We start from the raw sequence: 24,230 nt of genomic DNA on the forward strand, positions 1-24,230 counted from the left end.
AGGCTCTTTCAATTCTTTATTCTTACTGCTTTGAGTATGTTTTTTTGCTATAAATCCTTAGGAATTTTTCCTCTTAGAAGCATGCTAACTTTGGGGTTTTTTTAGGTTTCAAAATTTATTCTTCCTTTAGCCCAAATATATTAGCTAGTTGGTAATTAAATGTTACCATTTACATTTGTATTATTTTAAAATGCCGTTAATTTCTTAATTTCTCTTATAGGCTAATGTCATCTGCATAGTTTATGCTGTTAACAACAAGCATTCTATTGATAAGGTATGAATGTGTGAGTTTTTTCACTATATTCAGTTAAATTTCAGTGAGGGCACTTTTAAAATTGATCCTCAAAAAAGGGCTTCTGTTGTGAGTGGCACACGTAGGGCAGCTCCATTGCTCTTCGTACAGAATTGACATCAAGAGATTTCAGAAGCAAAATTTTTTGGTACCCAGGCAGCGGGTGATCATTGGTCCCAGCGCCCCAATAAAAAATAAAACTGATCCTCAACTTAGAGTTTTAGGGGTCCAAGGACAGAGTATTTTTCAGAGAAGAGCCACATCGTGGTTTAGCTCTTGTTAATTTCTTTTAGGTAACAAGTCGATGGATTCCTCTCATAAATGAAAGAACGGACAAAGACAGCAGGTATTTTTTTTTCCTCTGCAACTTGCTATATTGAAAAATTTCAAACTTGAGACAAATGTTGCAAGAAATAGTACAGAGAACAGCTGTAAACCTTCCACTTTTAAAAAAAAAATTTTTTTTTAATGTTTTTATTTATTTTGAGACAGAGACAGACAGCATGAGTAGGGGAGGGGCAGAAAGAGAGGGAGGCACAGAATCCAAAGCAGGCTCCAGGCTCTGAGCTGTCAGCACAGAGCTGGATGCGGGGCTCGAACTCACAGACCGTGAGATCATGGCCTGAGCCAAAGTCGGACACTTAACCGACTGAGCCACCCAGGCGCCCTAGAGATCTTTATTTAGGAATTCATACAGGGAGATTTCTTTGAAATTCTTTGGGAGATACATGCGTGATGGGAAAAAGTAAGAGAGCACACCTTCTGTATTTTTCTGAACAGAATGATAGTTTTGGGTATAGATGTTTTCAGTTTTAAGTGAAAATGGAAATCAAAAATTTTTCTTTCAGTATTAATCAATTGAACATGTTATTTATGAAGCATTTGAGTATTTTTAAACATTAGGAAAATCAGATTTCTCTTTTGGTTGGACATTTTTGTGCCTTGAAACTATAAAGATGTGGTTCTAAACAGATGAACATAGTCATTGACCTTGCCTCATATATTTACAGAGGCAGACTTTGTGACTGCGATGGCATTGTGTATATGCTATGTCTTGCAGCTCTGATGGCTCCTCTTTGTTATAGCTGTAAACTCTGTTGTTGTTTTTTTAATGCTTATTTATTGTGAGAGAGAAAAAAACACACTCGAGTGTGAGCAGGGGAGAGGCAGAGAGAGAGGAGAGAGATAACGCCAAGCAGGCTCCGAGCTTTCAGCACAGAGCCGACTTGATGCTCGATCCCATGACCGTGAGATCGTGACCTGAGCCGAAATCAAGAGTCGGACACTCAACTGACTGAGCCACCCAGGTGCCCCCGTAGCTGTAAACTTTGTAGTGACTTCTTAACGAGGTGAAAAGGGGAGAATGGCCCTGTGGAGCTAGTGTCCAGTGTGGTAGACTCTTGTCACTTGTGGCTGGTGATTACAGTAATAGACAGTACAGGTAAATATCATTGCCGTCAACACAGAAGGGTGTGTCAGAGAGGGCTGCCTTGGAGGAGCCCACGGCCTTATGCTCCTGACACTTGCTTTTCTTGCTGAACACTTGAGCTGTTTCCAGAGGCGACTCTTCAGAGGAGGCATTTTTTCTGGGATCTGTCAAGCACTGTATTGGACCACTGAATTAAAAAAAATTAGTTTTACTAGGACAGCTTCCTGAAATTCTGTGACTAGTTTTGTAGCCCTGCTGGGAAAGGAGCTTTTTTAACATTTGAAGATTGAGTTGGGCTTTCTGAGGTGTGGCTGTTTTTTTCCCCTCCCTGAATCATATGAGCATACTTATTTTTCTTGTGGTTGACTTGTCCCAAGGTGATCTGTTTCTTCATTTTTGGACCTTACACTTTCCCGGTAACTTCCTTCCTGAGCCTCATACCTTAAGTTTTTGTTTGTTGCACATATATTTTTCCTTAGGATTTCCTTGGACTGTTGTCACAGTGGTTCTTCATCACTTAATCACGGTCACCTGAGGTACTTTCAAAGACTACATGTGCCTTTGCCCCACCCCTAGAGTTTTAGAATCTGTAGGTTTGTAGTAGGGCTTGGACATGTGTATTTTTTTTAAGCTCCATAAACTATTCTGAGCTCCCCTTCAGTTGCAAACCACTACCTTTGGAAACCTCCTGGCTGTTAGGAATCTATATTTGGGTTATATAATGGGCCAGTCCCCTTATGCATAACCATACTAGGGGGGTAAATAAATGCTTGCAAGAATTTCTCTTGCTATTTGGAGTTCCAGCAAGATGATTTGCTTTCTTTCCAAGCTCTCTTGCAGGACGTACAAATAACAGTTCCCTGCTAGACTCTCTTTGATAGTTCCCATTTAGATTTCTGATAGGCCTGTCAAATTTAACTTGTCTAAAACAAAATCCTTAATTCCCTGCCTACTCCCTACCTCACCCCCAAATCAATCTTTTCTGTCTCAGGAGATCTACTCATTTTGTCCAGCCAAAAACCTATGTATTTTTCCTGATTTCCTGCCTTGCCCTCCACCTCCATATCTAATCTACCAGTTGCTCCTATCAGTTCTGCTTCTAAAACATATCTCAAATCTGAATAGTTTCTCTCCATCTTCACTGCTCTAATCCAAGCTTTTTAAAATCCAACCACATTTTAAAGACTTTATTATTGGAAAAAGCCAAACACACAAGAGTAGAATCGTCTAAAGAATCCCTCTGTATCTGTCATCCACTTCAACAGTTATCAATTCATGACCCATCTTGTTTCGCTTATTACCCCTCCCATTGGGATCATTTTGAACAAATCATACTGTAAATATTTCAGTACGTATCTCTAAAAGACAATATATGACTCATTGTAAAATGTTGATCAGATCATGTTGTTCCCCTACTCATAATTCTTCAGTGGCTTCTCATTTTTAAACTCATAAAAAAATGCACACTCCTCACCACAGCTTATGTGTATGTCCTTTGTTCCTCTTTCCAACCCCATGTCATACCTCTTTCCCTTCGCTTAGTACTCTCCAGCTACTCTGCCATTTTTCTTTCTGTTTTTCTGTTCTTTGGACTCACAAGGATGTTTTTTCAATTTGAGCTCTATGCATGTGCTGTGCTTTCTTCCTGAACAGTTCTTTTCTGGCTCTTCACAGGGCACATTCCATTTCATTCTTCACTCCTTGGCTCAAATACCACCTTGTCAGAGAGATTTCTCCCTGATTCCTATATAATTAGCCCCCTTCAATTACTCTGTCCCATATTCCCCTGTTTATTTTCTTCATAGCACTTACGGAATTGGAAGTATATTGTTTATTTGCTTATTGTCCATTTTCTGATTTTCGCTATTAGAATGGGCAGGGACTTTGTCTATCTTATATCCTGAATGCTTAGAATGGTACTTGGCTTTTAATAAGTACTCAGCACCTGGATGGTTCAGTTGGAAGAGCTCGTGACTCTTAATCTCAGGGTTGTGAGTTGGGTGTAGAATTTACTAAAGAAAATAAATGAACCTAAAGATTTTTGAAAAAAAAGTACTGAGTAAATACTTGTTGAATATGAACATGCTCTCTAGGGGACCAGAGCGGACTACAGTAGAAGGTTCGTGTTGGGGGGATTAAGTAAAGCTTATTAGTTAGAATGAGTTTATGTATTTTAAAATGGATATTTAAGGTCTTTTGCCTTCCTTATTGTTACAACATATCCTGTTTATTTCAGGCTGCCTTTGATACTGGTTGGGAACAAATCTGATCTGGTGGAATACAGTAGTATGGAGACCATCCTTCCCATTATGAACCAGTACACAGAAATAGAAACCTGTGTGGAGGTATGCGTTACCGTTTGATTTTGAAATTTACTAGTGAATTCTCACTAAACTGAGGTTTAAAATCAGATGTGGGAAGGTAGGGGATGGAATAAATTACCTGCTGTTTGTGAAGTCATGTAAACCAGATAAAACAGATGACTTGGAGATGGCCGCTGTGTTCTTGTAGACATGACTATTGTGATATCAGCAAAGAAAAATGTATTTTTCAGTTTCTTCAGGCAATCTTATTATTACTTTATATTGATTAAAAATTGTCTTTAACTCCCATAAATGCTTTCAGAGTATAAAATTTTTAACTTTCTTTTCAGTGTTCAGCAAAAAACCTGAAGAATATATCAGAGCTCTTTTATTATGCACAGAAAGCTGTTCTGCATCCTACAGGGCCTCTGTACTGCCCAGAGGAGAAGGAGGTAACCCCATCACCCCCAGGCTATGTTAGTAGGGGCTGGAATGTGTAGGTGGTAACTCTAGTAGTGATGATTTTTTAGTAACTCTTAAGTATTCTTCTGAACTGCTGAAATCTAAATTTATTGTCTCTCAAACAGTTACATTTTCTAGGTACTTCAAAGGCATTCATGTTAAATACTGTGAATAATATTCCAGATCAAATGGTATTTCAGGAGATGCCATTAAAACAAACCAAAGAATTGGCAACAATAACAGCAGAAAGTCCAAAGACTTAAGTAATGGTCTACTTGCTTTGCTTGGATAAAGTTCACAAACTTAAAAACACATACAAACGAAAGCCTTGTGTAGTAATTTGACATAGGTACAGCATGTAATACAACTCGAATACTCCTTTTTGTTTCATAGCTAAGAAACACAGTAATATCTAAAATTTAACAATATTTGCCATAGACTTTTTTCTTTGTCTTTTTAAAAAATTGTTTTTTAATTCCAGTATAATTAACATACAATGTTGTATTAGTTTTAGGTGTACAATATAGTGATTCTACAGTTCTGTACATTACTCAGGGCTCATCATAAGTGTGCTCTTAATCCTCTGTAGCTATTTGCCATAGACTTTTTTTCCTTTTTTTTTATTTTTAATTTTATTTTTAATTTTTTAAAATTTACATCCAAATTAGTTAGCATATAGTGCAACAGTGATTTCATGAGTAGATTCCTTAGTGCCCCTTACCCATTTAGCCCATCCCCCCTCCCACAACACCTCTCGTAACCCTCAGTTTGTTCTCCATATTTATGAGTCTCTTCTGTTTTGTTCCCCTCCCTGTTTTTATATTGTTTTTGTTTCCCTTCCCTATGTTCATCTGTTTTTGTCTCTTAAAGTCCTCATATGAGTGAAGTCATAGGATTTTTGTCTTTCTCTGACTAATTTCACTTAGCATAATACCCTCCAGTTCCATCCACATAGTTGCAAATGGCAAGATTTCATTCTTTTTGATTGCCGAGTAGTACTCCGTTGTATATATATACCACATCTTTATCCATTCATCCATCAATGGACGTTTGGGCTCTTTCCATACTTTGGCTATTGTTGATAGTGATGCTATAAACATAGGGTGCATGTGTCCCTTCGAAATAGCATACCTGTCTGGGGTGCCTGGGTGGTTCAGTCGGTTGAGCAACCGACTTCGGCTCAGGTCATGATCTCACAGTTGGTGAGTTCAGGCCCCGCGTCTGGCTCTGTGCGGACAGCTCAGAGCCTGGAGCCTGCTTCAGATTCTGTGTCTCCCTCCCTCTCTGCCTCTTCCCTACTCATGCTCTGTCTCTCTCTGTCTCAGAAATAAATAAGCCTTAAAAAAAAAACAAAACAGCACACCTGTATCCCTTGGATAAATGCCTAGTAGTGCAATTGCTGGCTGATAGGGTAGTTCTATTTTTAGTTTTTTGAGTAACCTCCATACTGTTTTCCAGAGTGGCTGCACCAGCTTACATTCCCATGCCATAGACTTTTAAAATTAACTTTTATTTTTTTTAATGTTTATTTATTTTTGAGACAGAGAGAGACAGAGTGCAAGTGGGGGAGGGACAGAGGGAGAGGGAGACACAGAATCTGAAACAGGCTCCAGGCTCTGAGCTGTCAGCACAGAGTCTGACGTGGGGCTTGAACCCACGGACCGCGAGATCATGACCTGAGCCAAAGTCGGACGCTCAACCGACTGAGCCACCCAGGCGACCCTAAAATTAACTTTTATTGAGATATAACTCACATACCTTAAAATTCACCCTTTAAGTGTACGGTTTGGGGTGCCTGGGTGGCTCAGTCAGTTAAACACCTGACTCTTGATTTCGGCTCAGTCATGATCTCATGGTTGATTTCTGGGATCAATCCCTGTATTGGGCTCTGCACTGAGAGTACAGAGCCTGCTCGGGATTCTCTCTCTACCCCTTACCCCTCTTGCATGTATTCTCTCTGTTAAAAATAAATAAATAAACATTAAAAATAAAGCATACAGATTAGCGATTGCTAGTATATTCACATTTATACATCTGTCACCATTATCTAATTCCAGAACATTTCACCATCCCAAGAAGGGATGTACCCATTAGCAGTTACTACCATTCCCCCTTTCCCCAGCCTTTGGCAACCACTAATCTTTTTATCTCTATGGATTTGCCAATTATGGACATTTTAAATGGAATCACGCAATAGGTAGTGTTTTGCGTCTGGCTTCTTTCACCTCACGTGTTTTCAGCATACATCCATGTTGTAACGTGGATCAGTATTTTATTTCTTTTTATGGACAAATAATATTTCCTTGTATGGATATTCCACATTTTGTTTATTCATTCATCTGTTGATTAACGTTTGGGTTGTTTCCACTTTTGATTATAGTGGATAGAGCGGTTGTTAACATTCATACAAAAGTTTGAATACTTGTTTTCATTTCTTTTGAGTGCATATTAGCAGTGGAATTGTTAGGTTACATGGTAGTTCTGTTTAGTTTATTGAGGAATCACCAAACTGAATGGCAGGTTCCAATCTCTCCACATCTTTTCCATACCAGTCCTTTTTATTTTTTTTTAGTGGTTTGTTATAGCCACCCTAGTGGTTGTTGGCATTTTGATTTGCATTTCCCTGATGGCTAATGATGTTGAACATGTGCTTATTGGCTACTTGTATATGGAGAAATGACAAAGTCTTTTGCCCATATCTTAATTGAGTTGCCTTTTTTTTTTTTTTTTTTTTTGGTGCTGCCTTTTTATTGTTGACTTTCAAGAAATCAAAAGTTGTAGATTTTTTTCCAGTAAAAGTTTATAGTATAGGTGAGTGGTTGTCTGACTTTGACCCAATTGGCCTGCCACCAATTTTTATATAGCCTGTGAGCCAAGAATATAGATGTTACACATTTTTCAATGACTGAAAAAAAAAATCCAAAGGAATAATATTTTGTGATACGGAAAAATTATACAACTCTCAGATCTCCTCATTCATAAATCAGATGTTGTAGCCCAGCCGCGCTCGTTCCTTTGTGTTTGTCCGTGACTGCTTTTGTGCTGCAAAGGCAGAGTTGAGCGGTTGCAGCGGGGCCCGGGTGTGGGTACTTGTCACTCCTTATCTGCTTGGCGGGCTGCTGAGCGCACTGAACAGGTGGAACTCGATGGCTTGAGTCCTATGTGTGCCACAGTACTATAGCACTTCATTTTTTTATTGCCAGTGCATACCTATCACGCCAAAACAGGAGAAGAAACAGTTGGAGTTTTAGATGTCAAAGCAGGTATGTTTTCTGAGCTCAGACCACAGTTCCAGCATCGGTTTTCGGGGGACCGTGATGAAAACATGAAGGAAGTTTCCTGTTTTGTAACCCATCTGACTGTACACCGGAGGCCCTTCCCCTAACCTTCCATTGGGACTGGCTAATCTACAGTGTGATGACATGCTAACAGGCAGATATCAAGAAAAGAATCTGATTTTATAAACGCCTTCCGAGCAGTGAATGTGGTTGATTAAAATTACATGTTTACGGATGTGTGTCAGTATTGTCTGCATGTATCCACAAAATGATTTTTCAAAGAGGAAATATGTAAAATCTCATTACAGATCAGCATTAACAGACGAACATGTTCAGTTTTCACGACAGAGAACGCTAACTTTGAACCCTAATTAAGCAAAATGTTACTCCTCCAAAAAGAATTCCATTTTTTTATTAGTAGATCTCTATAGCAAATTTATACTCCATTATTATTACATTTTGAATTCTGTCAATTAAACCTTTGTGGAAATTTGATTCTCCCTTATACCTACATGATCTTCTTGATTTTGCCTGTTGGCCCCCAAAGCCTAAAACATTTGTTATGTGCCTCTTCACAGAAAAATGCTGACCCCTGGTATTAGTAATTAATCTGAGTTATCCCTTAATCCGACCCTGATTTACTCTTCCTTAATCCTGATTTCTTGTTCCATAATTGGAATGCTTCTTTCTAATTTATTCTTAGTCCAGTATTTACTTGATTTGCTTCATAATAGTCACTAGGCACACTTGTTACAAACACCAGTTCCATTCTGATTCTGCCAGGTACCACATCCTGTGATCAAGGAAATTTGGGAAACAGTCTCATCCTGTGGAGATTTACCTGAGGCCCAGGCCCAGTGGTACATTAGATCCCCTCTCCTAGTTTGTTCTCAGTGCTTTAACTGCTACTTTTTCCCTAGGCCTATTATTAGTTCTGCTAATCTGCTAATCGCCCCTGTCCCTCCCCTGGTCCCATAAAAGTAAAACACCTACCACCATCTGTTCTTTGTTTCTCAGGTGGACCTACCTGACCTAAAATCTCTAACTTTTAGAGACTAAACCTTGTTTTAGACAAGTATAAGTTTAGTGTCTAAGCTTGTACCAGAACCTTTTATTTACACAATAATAACTTTTTTTTTTTTTTTTTTTTAAGTAAGGTCTATACCCAACGCGAGGCTCAAACTCACGATCCTGAGATTAAGGGTTGCATGCTCTACCGACTGAGCCAGCCAGGCGCCCCCAAAATAATAAACTTTTAACACAGATTTGAGGTGGAATCATCAAAAAAAATATTCAAATTTAAAGCCTGATTATTAATTCAAAAATAATTCCAGTGATGATGGACTCTGAATGGCCCATGGAATCCTCGACTTAGCTAATAATGAAGAAGATGTGACTTGTATAATAATAATGTTTACTCTGTGAGGGTTTCAATTACTTATATGCAAACAATATTTTTATTGTAAAAAATTTTTACAGCTTTATTGAATACAATTTTTAATACCTTGTAAGCATAGTCATATTTTGGCTTATATTTTAAGGTAATTATTATTTAAATATTGTATTGAGCGAATACCTTAGACCACCTTAGTTTCTGATGCATTTCAAATTTTAATGAAAAATGCATCATTTTATTTTTCTCCAAATTACCTTTTTTTAATGTAGCTTTTTATGATGTGAGGAAAAACAAAAAGTTACATTTCTGTTTTTTACATCTTTCTAGGTATTGCTACTTTTTTAAACATTTAGGTTATTATGTAACAGATTTTTGAAAGGAAAGTAAATAAAGGATAACCATGGAGTCTTTATTAATTTTGAGTATCTAATATTAGGATCACATTTATAGAAGTTATATCTTACCATTTTAAGTAAAAACTCACCCATGATTGTAGATGTTCTAGGTACGGCTCATTTAGTATGCTTACAGAGGAAGCCCTATGGAGTCTTTTTAACTTCTCAGTTTTTTATAATCTCTTTATATCTTAGGTTTTATCTTTTTCTCATTATATCAAATTGCTCTCCTAAAGACCCTATTTTTTTTAATGCTTATTTATACATTTTATAGAGAGAGAGAGAGAGACAGAGACAGCATGAGTGGGAGAGGTGCAGAGAGAGAGGGAGACACAGAATCCAAAGCAGGCTCCAGGCTCTGAGCTGTCAGCACAGAGCCCAACGCAGGGCTCGAACTCACAAACTGTGAGATTTATGAAAGCCACCCAGGTGCCCCGTAGAGACCCTATTTAAAACAAAAAAAAGAAGGGTTGTCTATATATGCTTGGGAAGAAAACTGTTTCCTTTTTTTTTTTTTTTTTTTTCTTTTTTAAGAGAGCGAGCGTGCGGGAGCTAGGGAGAGGGGCAGAGGGAGAGAGAGAATCTTAAGCAGGCTCTATGCTCAGCTCAGAGCCTGATGTGGGGCTCAATCCCTCAACCTTGGGATCATCACCTGAGCCAAAATCAAAGTCAGATGCTCAACCAACTGAGCCACCCAGGCGCTCCATCTGTTTTCTATTTTTATTTTTATTTATTTTTTAAAATTTTTTGTTTAATGTTTTTATTCACTTTTGAGAGAGAGAGAGAGAATGTGAGTGGAGGAGGGGCAGAGAAAGAGACACAGAATCCAAAGCAGGCTCCAGGGTCTGAGCTGTCAGCACAGAACTCAACATGGGGCTCGAACCCACGAACTGTGAGATCGTGACCTGAGCTGAAGTTGGATGCTCAACCAACTGAGCCACCCAAGTGCCCCGTTTCCTATTTTTAAAAGAATTTCTTTTCTGCATTTGAGTTTGATAGCATGATCAAAACTCCTCATTACTGTTTGTTCTGGATAGCATGATTTCAGTTAATAAGTACACATTTCCTCACCTTGCCATCTTCATTTCTCAGGTTCAGACTGTCCATAAGAGATCTCCTTCCGGGTTAACACAACGTTTAGATATCTTTCTGAAAGTTCCATTTTCTCAAAATTGTTGACAGCGCTTATCTTACAGCAATTATACAAATTAGAAGCCTGTGGGCCTTATTTTTAAATAGTAAAGTATTTGTTCTATCCATTATAAATCCTAAAACAAAATTAAGGAAGTTGTCAAAATATGTCTCTAGCAACATTACTTATAAAAGTTTTACAGAGTCCCAAAAGGCAAGATTCTATTTTAAATGTAATTCTGGTAAGAGGGAGTTAATAAAAGCCTTTATGCTTCTAACCAGTGCTGTTTTGCCACCTGTTTGTGAATAAGTACACTTAATTCCCAACTTTGATACACACACACACACGTGACCAAAACTTTAGTCCCATTCTTCTACCAGAAGATTGGTCAAAAATCAGAAATTGGTTATACCTCAGTGAAGTTGGGGGGAAAAATCAGAAGTTGGGAAGGAAAGCCCTTATAAGTGACTTCATATTCTTTCTTTTTATTTAAAAAAAAAATTTTTTTTTAATGTTTATTTTACTTTTGAGTGAGAGAGAGAGACAGAGTGCGAGCAGGAGAGGGGCAGAGGAAGAGGGAGGCACAGAATCTGATGTAGGCTCCATGCTCTGAGCTGTCAGCAAAGAACCCAATGTGGGGCTCAAACCCATGAACCAGGAGATCATGACCTGACCTGAAGTCAGACGCTTAACTGACTGAGCCACCCAGGCGCCCCGAAATTCTTTTTTTTAATTAGTATTTATTTATTCTGAGAGAGAGACAACAGGGGAGAAGCATAGAGAGAGATGGAGAGAGAATCCCAAGTGGGCTGCATGTTGTCAGTGCAGAGTCAGATGTGGGGCTCCATCCCACGAACCGTGACATCATGACCCAAGCCGAAACCAAGAGTCAGATGCTTATCTGACTGAGCCACCCAGGCACTCCAGTCAATTCAAAGTCTTTATGAAACAAAGGAGGGCATAAATAAATATTTCTTTTCTATATGACTGGAAAAATAAATCTCTAAAGATGAACTTCTTTTTTGCTTATCCTTGGAGAATTTGTGGTCATGAGGGGCAGAATTTGACCACTTTGTATATTGGTCTAAGTAAATAGTGCCTCATTTACTTAAAAAGGTTTTGAGTATAAAAGTTAATGGTTTAGGGGCACCTGGGTGACTCAGTCGGTTGAATGTCCGACTTCGGCTCAGGTCATGATCTTGCAGTCCGTGAGTTCGAGCCCCGCGTCGGGCTCTGTGCTGACAGCTCGGAGCCTGGAGCCTGTTTCGGATTCTGTGTCTCCCTCTCTCTCTGCCCCTCCCCCACTCACACTCTGTCTCCCTCTGTCTCAAAAATAAATAAACATTAAAGAAAAAAATTTTTTAAAAATAAAATAAAATAAAAAATAAAAGTTAATGGTTTTGCTTCAGTTCATTTTTCATGCTGTATTTGATGTTATATGTTTGATAGTGAAAACAATCAGAACTATTTTTTTTTTTAAACATTTATTTATTTTTGAGACAGAGAGAGACAGAGCATGAACGGGGGAGGGGCAGAGAGAGAGGGAGACACAGAATGGGAAGCAGGCTCCAGGCTCTGAGCTGTCAGCCCAGAGCCTGACGCGGGGCTCGAGCTCACGGACCGCGAGATCATGACCTGAATTGAAGTCGGACGCTTAACCGACTGAGCCACCCAGGCACCCCAGTCAGAACTATTCTTAACATTGCTTATGAAATTCATATTTTGAAATCCCAACTATTTTTATTTCATTTAATTTTTTAAATTTTATTTATTTATTTTGACAGAGAAAGAGAGAGAACTAGAGGGGCAGGGAGAGGGAGACAGAGGATCCAAAGCTAGTTCTGTGCTGATAGCAGAGAGCTGGATATGGGGCTCAAACTCACAAACTGAGATTTTCACCTGAGCTAAAGTGAAATGCTTAACTGACTGAACCACCCAGGCGCCCCCCAGCTATTTTTTTGTTTGTTTATTTTGAGAGAGAGGGGGAGAGAGAGTCTCAAGCAGGCTCAGTGCTGTCAGCGTGGAGCTTGATGCAGGGCTTGAACCCGTGAAATGCGAGATCATGATGTAAGCCAAAATCAGGAGCCTAACACTGTGCCTCTGAAATCCCAACTATTTTAATTAACATAATTGTTTCTTTTCTCAATGACGTTTAGATGAAACCAGCCTGTATAAAAGCCCTCACCCGTATATTTAAAATATCTGATCAAGATAATGATGGCACTCTCAATGATGCTGAACTCAACTTCTTTCAGGTAGCCCTATTCTTCAGGCATTTCTCTATCTTGGGGTGGGGGGGGTGGTTGATGAGAAAACCTATAAAAAAACTTACTGACTTCAGTAATGTTATGTTGATAAACGTGTCTCTTTCACGTAAAACTCTTTCACATCAAGCTATTTCAGTCTTTACCTGAGGTATAAAGCTCTCCTATGCGTAGGAATTGAGGGGACTCCTTGACATTGTCATTTCATGGTATACAGTGGGTGTATTAAAGATGATGTGAAATCTGAACTCTGAATTTTTTTTTTCTTTCTTGGTTTGTATAACATGGGTACACAGAAAACTCTGTATAAGAAACACAATGGAAAGAGTATGGAAGGTTTCTTTCCTTCTGTGTATGATAGGTTTTAAATAAATAAGGCAAGGTGGAGATTATCCTAATTTAGAATTTGTTTCTTTTGGTTACAACTGATTTAATGTTGTTTGCTAGATTAACGTTTTATATGGTTTGTGGTTTTAATGCTATTTTGTTTTTAAATTCATTTTTACATTTTTTGCTAGAGAATTTGTTTCAACACTCCATTAGCTCCCCAAGCTCTGGAAGATGTCAAGAATGTAGTCCGAAAACACATAAGTGATGGTGTGGCTGATAGTGGATTGACATTGAAAGGTGGGTGAATGGTATTTTTCCCCCTTTTAACCTTTTCAAACTTTGGCAGAAGGTGAAGGTCTTTATAGCATTATGTATACTTTAAGGAAATGTTAGTATTTACTGATACGCCCGAAATCTAACTTGGATACTCAGAAGAGACAGGCCATTGGTGGGGATAATCATCCTTACTGTCAGCATAAATTAGAGGTGGGGGAATTGCTTGGTTCTTAGGAATGCGGAGGTCCATCTGATGGACAGAGATTTCTGGGACAAACAAATTTATCTTAAAATTCTTACTACTTAAAGGCATCTTTTAGATAGAAATTATTTTTAGGGAAGACGTTTTGTCTACCAGTCATATTTACTGAGTAGAAAATGTTCCTTGTGGAATGTATTCTGGAGGCTCAGTGAAATAAGAAACAAAATTGAAAACCATAGTTTTCCATTACAGAAATAAGTTCAAAGAGCAATAAAATGACTTCCGTTTATTTTTATCATATAACTGTGAATGTCGATGTATTCCTTAGGATTCATTTTTGGCTCTTTTATCCATTGGCATCTCTTGTTGACATGGGTGTATGTGAAATGATTCTGAAATCTGTTGTGTTTCATTCAGAGACTTGCAAACTGCATTTTGTTTTGACCTTCCATATGCAAAGCTTTATGCATGTGTTCATGGATCTAACTCTTGCCATTATGAGTTACATGCTTTTCTCCCATGTGACTTTGTACCCTTGTTCACATCAGCTGTACTTACTAATTCATTTTATTTCAGGTTTTCTTTTTTTACACACACTTTTTATCCAGAGAGGGAGACACGAAACTACTTGGACTGTGCTTCGACGATTTGGTTATGATGATGATCTGGATTTGACACCTGAATATTTATTCCCCTTGTATGTACCTTTGGCCTTCTAATTAATTTTGCTTGCCAAGTATTTTTAAGTTTTATTTAGTGCACAGTTTAGGTAGGCTTTGAGGTACTCAGGACTAATTTAGATTTATAGAGAGGTTTACAGCAGGGTTTGTCAACCTTGGCACTATTGACATGTAGGACTAGACAGTTCTTTGTTATAGAGTCTGCCCTGTGCATTATAGAATATTTAGCACATCCATAGTTGCCAGTAACACCTCCTCCCCCAGTTGTGACAACTGAAAATGTCTGTTGTCTCTAGAAATTACCAAATGTTCCTTCAGGAGTGAAATCACCCCCACTTGAGAGCCCCTGATTTATAGCATGGCATAAACTTTTCCTCTTCTTCTCATGGAGAATATAAGTATCTTTTTTTTTTATTCATCTTACTATGGAAGGAGATCATAGGTGCTGGACAAACTTGCATTTGGAGTCAAGAGGTCAGAGTCTATTAGTTCACTTCTTTTCATTGGTCCTTCTTCTAAGTTTTATGGCCTTTTCTTAGCTCAGGGTAAAAAAAGTATTCTTCCTAAATAGCCAGCCTGTTGGTAGTTATATTCCTGTAGATAATGCTATGTGTAAGTTGTGTTTGTTAAAAAACAGACCAGTGTCACCTAAAACAGGAGACTGCCTTACCGTTGGTTGCCTTTCCTGTGCCCTAGGGAGGTGGGCTTTTCAGGGAAGCGATGTCCCAAGATCTAGCCTTTTGGGTCTTTAGCCTTTCTCTCTCTCTTTTTTTTTTTTTCCCCTGTGGCACATTGTCTTCATATTGTCCCTTTTTATTTTAGCATAGCACCCCTCGCTCTCTATGTAAGGATTCAGAAAGATTCTTGTTTTTTTCATTTCTCATCAAGAAAGCAAAGTTCTTTCAAGCTGGATTCCTGGTCCATTAGGTCTAAGTTGGAACTTCTCTTGTCAAAGTTAGTAAATCTTGGCTCAAGTAATTTCCCAGATTTTTCAGTAAAAATATATTGAATGAATGAATTTGTCCCGGGATCTTTTGTCAAGTTTTCTGTGCCATTAACATGGGTAGATAAATTTTACAGGAGATTGCTTACTGCTTTCTTAAGCATGACAGTAAGAAAATGCCATTGCTAATGGCTTTGTGGTTCACACTAATATCTTCCAATTTCTTTAGGCTCTTTGCCTTTTGTTTTCTGTAGAATAGCCCTGTAAAGCCACCACTTGAATCTTTCTAGCCTTCTTACTAAACTATCTCCTTCTGTCCTTCATACTACTGCTAGATTAATAGATTTATAAATACAGATTTGCCCATGTCACTTCTCTTTGAGCCAGGATAAAGCTCAAGCTTCTTAACATGTTATACAAGGTCATTCATGATCTGCTGTGCTCATGCTCACTCCCTGCCTTCATTCTAGAAGTAAACACTAAGCTATTTTTAGTTCCCCAATCATCTGTTGTTTCGTACCCCAGGCTTTTGCCCAGGTAGTCTCACTTTCTGCCTCTCTCTCCCTTACTCTACTTACTAGCTTTTATCCTTCAAATCACCATTCAGGTGATGATGTCTCCCAACACAGCTGTCACCTTCCCATCCCCGGGCCAGAGATGTCCCCTCTTGTGTGGGCTCCCCTAGCATCCTTGGCTTACCCATATCCACCACTCGCCTCATTCTGTTGCAATAGTGAGGTTGTCTGTGATCTGTCTCCCACTTGAATGTGGTTCCGTAGAGGTAGGGAGCCTGTCGTGTTTTTGTGTCCCTAGTACCTAGCTCAGTGCATTTGCTTGAACTGAACTTCAGATGTTTAAAGGTCAAATCAGGCAGAAATAATTACCTGAGGCTCACATCATTTTTAACTCATTACAATGTTGACATAAGCAACAGTTATGACTTAAAATTTGTTTATGGGAAGAACAAACCCGTTACAGTGTAATCAGTGTTACTTGTAAAATTTTTATTTCAACCTGCCCTTCAGAAATTTGAGAAAACTTTGTGTTAGCTCAGAGTGAGCATGATCATGGCTCTTCTGAGGATTGCCATCCCACTCCGTTGACTTACCCTGGGAAAGTCTAAATAAATGGCTTCAACAAAGATACTTTATAAATGCTATCGTCCCACAAAAAGACTTGTTGCAGTTTTATATTCATTTTTTAAGTTAAATTGTAATGTTTGGTTAATGATCTATTTTACTCTTGAAATGTTTTTATTTACAGGCTAAAAATACCTCCTGATTGTACTACTGAATTAAATCATCACGCATATTTGTTTCTCCAAAGCACCTTTGACAAGCATGATTTGGTAAGCTTTTTAGCTGCAGTTTTCCATGATTTGTAATAAAATATTTTTCTGTAAATGATTTAACTCTGTTTCCTTAGCTATGGGATGCTCATGTCACATAGCCAAGAATTGCTCAAACTTGTTAAGTTAGACTAACAAAAATACTTTCTTTTATTTATTTACTTTTATTATTTTCTCAAGATGAAAAAGTTAGATTCTAATAGACTCTAGGTTTTCTTATGTACATGAGAGGAATTTTCTTGATAAAATGTAAAATTCCATTTGTTTTTAGAAGCACAGCCTTATTAGACTGGGGGTTCTTATGTTTGGGAGTTATTCTCTTACATATCTAAACATTTTGTATACTTCCTTATGTATCTTCAGGATAGAGACTGTGCTCTGTCACCTGATGAGCTTAAAGATTTGTTTAAAGTTTTCCCTTACATACCGTGGGGGCCAGATGTGAATAACACAGTTTGTACAAATGAAAGAGGCTGGATAACCTACCAGGGATTTCTTTCCCAGTGGACGTGAGTACAGAGCTCACCTATCTCCTCTAGAGTTACAGCTCGTTTAAAATTATGATGCGTCACATTCATCATTTTGTAAATTTGTCAGGTCTTACGAAATGCTTCAGTCATAACTGTAAGCAGGATTTATAGTGCTGATGCAGTGTCTAAGATGAACTTTAGACGTTCTGTCAATTTATCAGGAAGGGATGTGTTTGCTTTTGGTTGATGTACAGGGAAGCAGTAATAAGTCTTACATCAAAATTGAACTAGATTGTCATACTTTTTTGATTAAGGGAACTGGAAATCTCATTGCTATTACAGAATTCTTACACTTCCAGAATATGGGGAGAGCATATTTTACTTGACAGTGAAGACTTAATTTTGAGGGTTTTCTGGTTGGTTGTTTTTATTTTTGTTTATTTTCTTAAGTGTTTATTTATTGTGAGAGAGTGCCCATGTGCATGCAAGTTGGGAAGGGGCAGAGAGGGAGGGAGAGAGAGAATCCCAAGCAGGCTCTCTACTCTCAGTGCAGAGCCCAAGTCAAAGCTCAATCCCACGAACCATGAGACCATGACCTAATCTGAACTCGAAAGCTGCATGCTCAACCAGTTGAGCCACCCAGACTCCCCTTTGTTGTTTGTTTTAGCGCACTTTTTTTTTTTTTTTTTTTAACATTTATTCATTTTTGAGAGAGAGCATGAGCTGGAAGGGGCAGAGAGAGAGGGAGACACAGAATCCAAAGCAGGCTCCAGGCTCTGAGCTGTCAGCACAGGGCCCGATGCGGGGCTCGAACTCACGGACTGTGAGATCATGACCTGAGCTGAAGTCGGACGCTTAACCGACTGAGCCACCCAGGTGCCCCTTGACACACTTTTTAATGAGGGTTTATCTACAGTCTGTTTACAGTGTAGTTGACATTGTATGTAGGGTACTAAGGACATCCTCTGATCATGCATGATGACATTATTACTTTAACCTTGGTGAGACTAAGTTTCTCAACACCAGGACCTTTTCTCACATCACAAAAAGGGCTAATTTCAAGTTATTTTTGCACCCTTTGCAAACCTCTTCGGATTTAATTATCAAATCCTCAACCAGCCAGTATTTGCGATATGCTGTGTAACTTGGGAAGCAGATAATGTAAACTATCCTTGCCCTAGATTTTACCAGCGTCTCACTGCTCATCTGTGTGTAGATACAGGAATCCCATTCTACCCCTGCCAATCTTGCGTTCCCTCCCTCTCTTCTCTGCCTTGAGAATGTCAGTGTAGGGAAACCTGTGGTTGGGCACATGGGAAATTAGAGTCTGACAAAAATTATCTGGGTCTGGTGATAAGATATTTAAGCTGTTGGGTTTTGTTTTTTTTTTTTTCTGTAAATGTTCATTTAGGAATTTTTCTGATCTTCACCTCTTCCCTTTCCTAGGCTCACGACCTATTTAGACGTCCAGCGCTGCCTGGAGTATTTGGGCTATCTAGGCTATTCAATATTGACCGAGCAAGAGTCCCAAGCTTCAGCCATTACAGGTGCGTATTTGAATACTACTCACTCCATGCTTAGAAACGTTATTTACTATTCCGGTTTCATGTGTGAAAAGAGTGAAAATAAACTCATCTTCGTTAGTCTTCCCTGCCTGCACTCTGTTTGTTCTCCCTGCCATTTGGTAATTTGAGTCGAGAGTCTAGATTTTATTGTTTATCAAAAAAGAAAGGGTAGAGGTTTAACTTCTGGTTTCCCTCTGAGGATACTCCACTGAGGAAAATCAGGGAGGGCTGTGGGCATTAAGTGTATTGTAATGTGCCAGTTTATCTTGTGTTTTAATTTTCTGTAGACATTAAAAACTGTACCTATTAACACGTAATCCTGATATTGAACTAATTGTGTAACTTGTGGTTTTGTAACCATTTTCTACATTAGTAAATCTTTCACAGACTTTGTAATTCTTGCTAAGCAGTGTGCTCCACTTAAAGAATACTATAGGAACAGATATAACAAGTTAGGGAACTGATTGTTTCGAGATTTTCTTCTTTCTTTTTCTTTTTTTAAGTTTATGTATTTTGAGAGAGAGAGAGCATGAGCAGGGAGGGGCAGAGAGAATGGGAGACAGGGAGAATCCCAGGCAGGCTCCACGTGGCTAGTTCACCCCTCAAGATTTTCTTATTTCCTAATTGGTGGGGGGAAATGCCATATCTTACAGGAGGAAGTTCCAGCACAAGAAGACAACCAATCTTAAATCGACAGAGCAGGTACCCTTTAAAGTAGTTAACCGGGGGGCGCCTGGGTGGCTCAGTCGGTTAAGCGTCTGATTTCAGCTCAGGTCATGATCTCACAGTCTGTGAGTTCAAGCCCCATGTCAGGCTCTGTGCTGACAGCTCGGAGCCTGGAGCCTGCTTCGGATTCTGTGTCTCCCTCTCTCTCTGCCCCTCCCCTACCCGCACTCTGTCTCTCTGTCTCAAAAATAAATAAAAACATTAAAAAAAAATAGTTAACCAGGGGCCCCTGGGTGGCTTAGTCAGTTAAGTGTCAGACTCTTGATTTAGGCTCATAATCCCAACGGTTTGTGAGTTCGAGCCCCACATCTGGTTCTGCGATGACAGTACGGAGCCTCCTTGGGCTTCTCTTCTCTCCCCCTTACTGTCTGCCCCTCCCCCACCTGTATTCCCTCTCTCTCTCTCTCTCAAAATAAATGAACTTAAAAAAAAAAGTAGTTAACCAGTTAAATGTTATTTAATTCAGCACCAAAGAGCAAGGAGCTAATTGCTAGCTAGCATGAGGTTCTTTCACTTAACAAAATATTGGGGACATGTTTCTGTGTACTTCTATAAATCTTTAATGTTAAATAATGCACCATAATATGGATGTTGTAATACTTATTTAACTAGCCCCTAATTGGAGTGTGTGTGTGTGTGTGGGAGTGAGTGTTGTATCATTTTCAGTTTGGGGCTACTCTAATGCCTCTGGTGAGCTTTGTTAGAGTTGAACTTTTGAGTACAGCTTAAGGAAGTCTCTTTGCCTCTGGAAGAGATTCACAGTTGCTCTGCCGTTGGAGCATTGCTATCTGGCCTGCCTCTTTTATTTATTTATTTTTTTTTTTATTAAAAAAAATTTTTTTTTCCAACGTTTTTTATTTATTTTTGGGACAGAGTGAGACAGAGCATGAACAGGGGAGGGGCAGAGAGAGAGGGAGACACAGAATCGGAAACAGGCTCCAGGCTCCGAGCCATCAGCCCAGAGCCTGACACGGGGCTCGAACTCACGGACCGCGAGATCGTGACCTGGCTGAAGTCGGACGCTTAACCGACTGCGCCACCCAGGCGCCCCTGGCCTGCCTCTTTTACACATTTATACTGGGAAGGCCACTTAAGCCCAGAGTGCATATTCCTTTCCTGTTTATAGATTCAAAAGAGTGCAGATTGGAGAAAGCATCTCTTAATTTGTCATTTGTTATGACAGTCATTTATCATAGAAAAAAAAATAGATGGGATATAATGTTGGCTGTATTCACTGTAATTTTCATTTGTTTTTTTGGATATCATTTTCCTTATGAACATGTACTACTTATTTTATGATGAAATAAATATCACTTTAGAGCCAACTTTCAGAAATGCATCTTTTCCACTAAGTGAAGCCCTTCTGTATTATATTTAGTGCTTTATTTCCCATACAGCTTGACTGTTGCACAGTATGTTTATTAATCATACACTTCATAAAAATGATAGATAGCAATACCATATTTTGCAGAATGTGAAATGGGGGCTTAGTGAGTCTAAGTGGTACATAATTAGGTTTTTTTTTTTCTTTTCAGTAACAAGAGATAAAAAGATAGACCTTCAGAAAAAACAAACTCAAAGAAATGTGTTCAGATGTAATGTAATTGGGATGAAAAACTGTGGGAAGAGTGGAGTTCTTCAGGCTCTTCTTGGAAGAAACTTAATGGTGAGAGTTCTCAGAAAATAGAGCTTTATCCAACAACTTTTTATCCTCACGAGTTTACGTAATTTTTTCATAGCCATTAACTTTTTTAGATGATTGCTACAGATCAGTCTGTAACTTGTATGTATTAGTAAAGTGCAATCTAAGGGTAACAGTAATCCTGTTGAACTGGCTTTATCTTGGTTTCATTGCTGTTAGTTATCCTTTGTTTTTGTTTTTGTTTTCCTAAGCAGTGTTTTTAGGTGGGGGGTTAAATAAATAGAATACATCTGTGAAAGCACCTAACACAGTGCTTGGCCTGAAGTGAATGGACTGTAAATATGTCAAACTGAATACTGTATCTAATTCTGGCTACTGCCCTGAGTACGGAGATGGATGTATTTCCACACGAGTTTCATGGCGGACCAAATTATAGTGTAAGGAGCATTGCTAGCAGGTGGCTCTGCAGTGCACTTGGCAGTGGTGTAGTTTACTTCCTTTTCAGCTCCTGCTTTTACTTTGTGCAGAACAAATGCATCTTTTGAACTAAGAACTAACACCTTAAGACCTAAGAACTAAGGAACGTAAAATCAACGTCCCCTCTGTATGGATAAATAATACATAGCATAGGGAGGAACGCCCTTTTATTTGTAACACACTCAAAGGTACATGCAGAGTGTGTGTTGATGAAAACTAGATACTGTAATTGCTTACTGTAAATATTGAGATTTCCGGTTGTTTTCAGAGACAGAAGAAAATTCGTGATGATCATAAATCCTACTATGCAATTAACACTGTTTATGTCTACGGACAAGAGAAATACTTGTTGGTAAGAAATTCTCTGGCATGTAAAGATTACTAATTATTAGGTGTATTTTTATATGACTTTGAAAACATAATTGGATTTAATTTAGTGGCTGTTTTTAGAACTTTTGTGATTTTTTTTTTCTTTCACTTGGTTTATTCATTGGAATTAATTTTAATTCCCTTGATGTGTGTGGTGATTACATGGGTGTAGATATAAGTAAAAATCTATTTGTGTGCTAAATTGTGTATTATACACAATAGAAAGTAAAACCAACAACAAAAAATAATTTCTCTTTCCTCTTCTGCTTTTATTTAAAAAAATGTCTCTTCCTCTACTGTTGACTAGAAATCAATATGAAAACTTACTGTGGGTGCTTTTGGTAGTTTATCTATACTCTGAATCGAGTTTTATCTATTTAGCAGGGAGGAGTATAGTTACCAAATGTGTTAGTCCAAAAAAACGGATGAAAGAAGTATATGACTGAAAAGATACTGTGAAATACAGTAGTAAAAGATTATATGTTCTTCTTGGATCCAGTCATATTTTGGTTGGAGCCCTGGTCCACCATTGATTAGCTGGGTGACCTCAGGCAAGTGGCTTTTTCTCTCTGAGCCTGAGTTTCTTACTAAGTTAGCTAATATGAGGAGCTCCTAACAAATAATAGATACCAGAAAGAGTTCATTTCCTTTCTTTTTCTTTTTGGAAATTATTTATTCTGCTAGACAGATGATCACATTGAATTTTATACAGTTTTTCCTCTTTATGATAAAAGTTCTTTGTCAGTTTCTTATTAAACCTGGTTTATCTCCCATTCTTCTCCTATAAGTTTAGTTCTACTCATTGGGTACTCTGTGAATGTAGCTGGCTGTTAATTTTCCTGTTTTTATTCTTCTATTGTTCTTTGCAAGTTGATATCTTTCATGTCTCTGAATGCCCATGCTATAGTAGTGTTTTATTTGGAATATATTGAATTGCTTCTGACCCTGTATCTCCCCTTTCCTCTCATCAAAGATACACTCTCTTATATAACTCAATAGTACTGAATTTTACTCTAGTTAGATCATTGTCATATTATAGGTGGGATATTTCTTTAGAGGTTTTATAATAAACATTGAGAGTAGGCAGTGAAGTCAAACAAAATGACCTTAAAGAGTCTTTTGCTCTGTTTTTGTTTTTGCTTTTTTTTTTTTTAATTGGTGAGGAGAAAAGGTGGTCTGTAGTCTGTTCGAAAGAGAAGAGACTTGGAATCACATCTGAGCTCAAAGTTTGGTCTGATAACTTGGTAGATGTGTTATATTGGGCAGTTGACTTAATCTCTATAGCTTGTCTAATCTGTATAGAGAACGTGTGTAAAAGGCCTTGCTGGCACACATTGGTCACTAGCTAAATGTTCACTTCTGTAAAACCTTAATTACCATTTTCAGTCCACAAAATCAGAAGCCACTTATTTATCTACACTTCCCACCTCTAAAAACAGCCTGAAAGTTATGCTTAACTAGTACTTTCTTATTTGGAAGTCAAGCAGTAATAACACATGGCTTGAAGTAAACATTGTTATGATATTAATGTTTATTATCTTTCTCTTTTTACAAGTTGCATGATATCTCAGAATCGGAATTTCTAACTGAGGCTGAGATCATTTGTGATGTTGTGTGCCTGGTGTATGACGTCAGTAACCCCAAATCCTTTGAATACTGTGCTAGGATTTTTAAGGTTTGTTGTTCTTTTGGTCGATAACGTAGTTTAACTTTATATGGAGTTAAATGGAATTGTAATGTGATGTTTTTCTAACCAGGGAGATGCAAGAAAATCACTTGCGGGGCTTTTAAAAATACGTATATTTGTGTCCTATCCCTACAGGTTCTGGTTTCATTTTGAGGTGTATTATAAAATTTTTTTTCCACATGTGCCTCTGATGGGCATTCCTACTTAAGAACCTCTGCATTAGGGGTGCCTGGTTGGCTCAGTCAGTTGGGTGTCCGACTTCGGCGCAGGTCACGATCTCACGGCTTGTGAGTTTGGGCCCCGCGTCGGACTCTGTGCCGACAGCTCAGAGCCTGGAGCCTGCTTCAGATTCTGTGTCTCCCTCTCTCTCTGCCCCTCCCCCACTCATGCTCTGTCTCTCTGTCTCTTTCAAGGATAAATAAAACATTTGAGAAAAAAAAAAAAAAAGAACCTCCGCATTAATGGAAGGTCTTCTTGGCTGTTAGGAATACGCAAGGAGGGATGCCTGGCTGGCTAAGTCGATAGAGCATGCAACTTGTGATCTCAGTGTTGTGAGTTTGAGCC

At 38.5% G+C, this 24,230-nt stretch overlaps 1 protein-coding gene and 1 non-coding gene across 11 annotated transcripts in view; both read left to right on the forward strand.

The window, feature by feature from the left end:
* Positions 1–24,230, forward strand: part of RHOT1 (ras homolog family member T1) — a 76,793-nt gene that overhangs the window by 35,913 nt on the left and 16,650 nt on the right. For all 10 annotated transcript variants that reach the window (XR_013552043.1, XR_013552042.2, XM_078437484.2 and 7 more), the window contains exons 5-17: positions 221–274; positions 586–638; positions 3,958–4,066; positions 4,375–4,476; positions 12,844–12,942; positions 13,470–13,578; positions 14,336–14,456; positions 16,646–16,730; positions 17,094–17,239; positions 18,647–18,747; positions 21,027–21,157; positions 21,879–21,962; positions 23,535–23,654. Coding sequence is in view for 8 of the 10 variants with exons in the window: in XM_078437484.2 (XP_078293610.1) it covers positions 221–274; positions 586–638; positions 3,958–4,066; positions 4,375–4,476; positions 12,844–12,942; positions 13,470–13,578; positions 14,336–14,456; positions 16,646–16,730; positions 17,094–17,239; positions 18,647–18,747; positions 21,027–21,157; positions 21,879–21,962; positions 23,535–23,654 (1,314 nt within the window). In the remaining 2 variants the exon portion in view is untranslated. The remainder of the gene's footprint in view (positions 1–220; positions 275–585; positions 639–3,957; positions 4,067–4,374; positions 4,477–12,843; positions 12,943–13,469; positions 13,579–14,335; positions 14,457–16,645; positions 16,731–17,093; positions 17,240–18,646; positions 18,748–21,026; positions 21,158–21,878; positions 21,963–23,534; positions 23,655–24,230) is intronic.
* On the forward strand, positions 346–479 carry LOC132674909 (U11 spliceosomal RNA). Its single transcript, XR_009608640.2, has one exon. It is a non-coding gene; the product is annotated as a U11 spliceosomal RNA (small nuclear RNA).

The sequence above is a fragment of the Panthera onca genome, chromosome E1 (genome assembly GCF_046562875.1).
Source record: "Panthera onca isolate mPanOnc1 chromosome E1, mPanOnc1 haplotype 2, whole genome shotgun sequence".
Lineage (NCBI taxonomy): Eukaryota > Metazoa > Chordata > Mammalia > Carnivora > Felidae > Panthera > Panthera onca.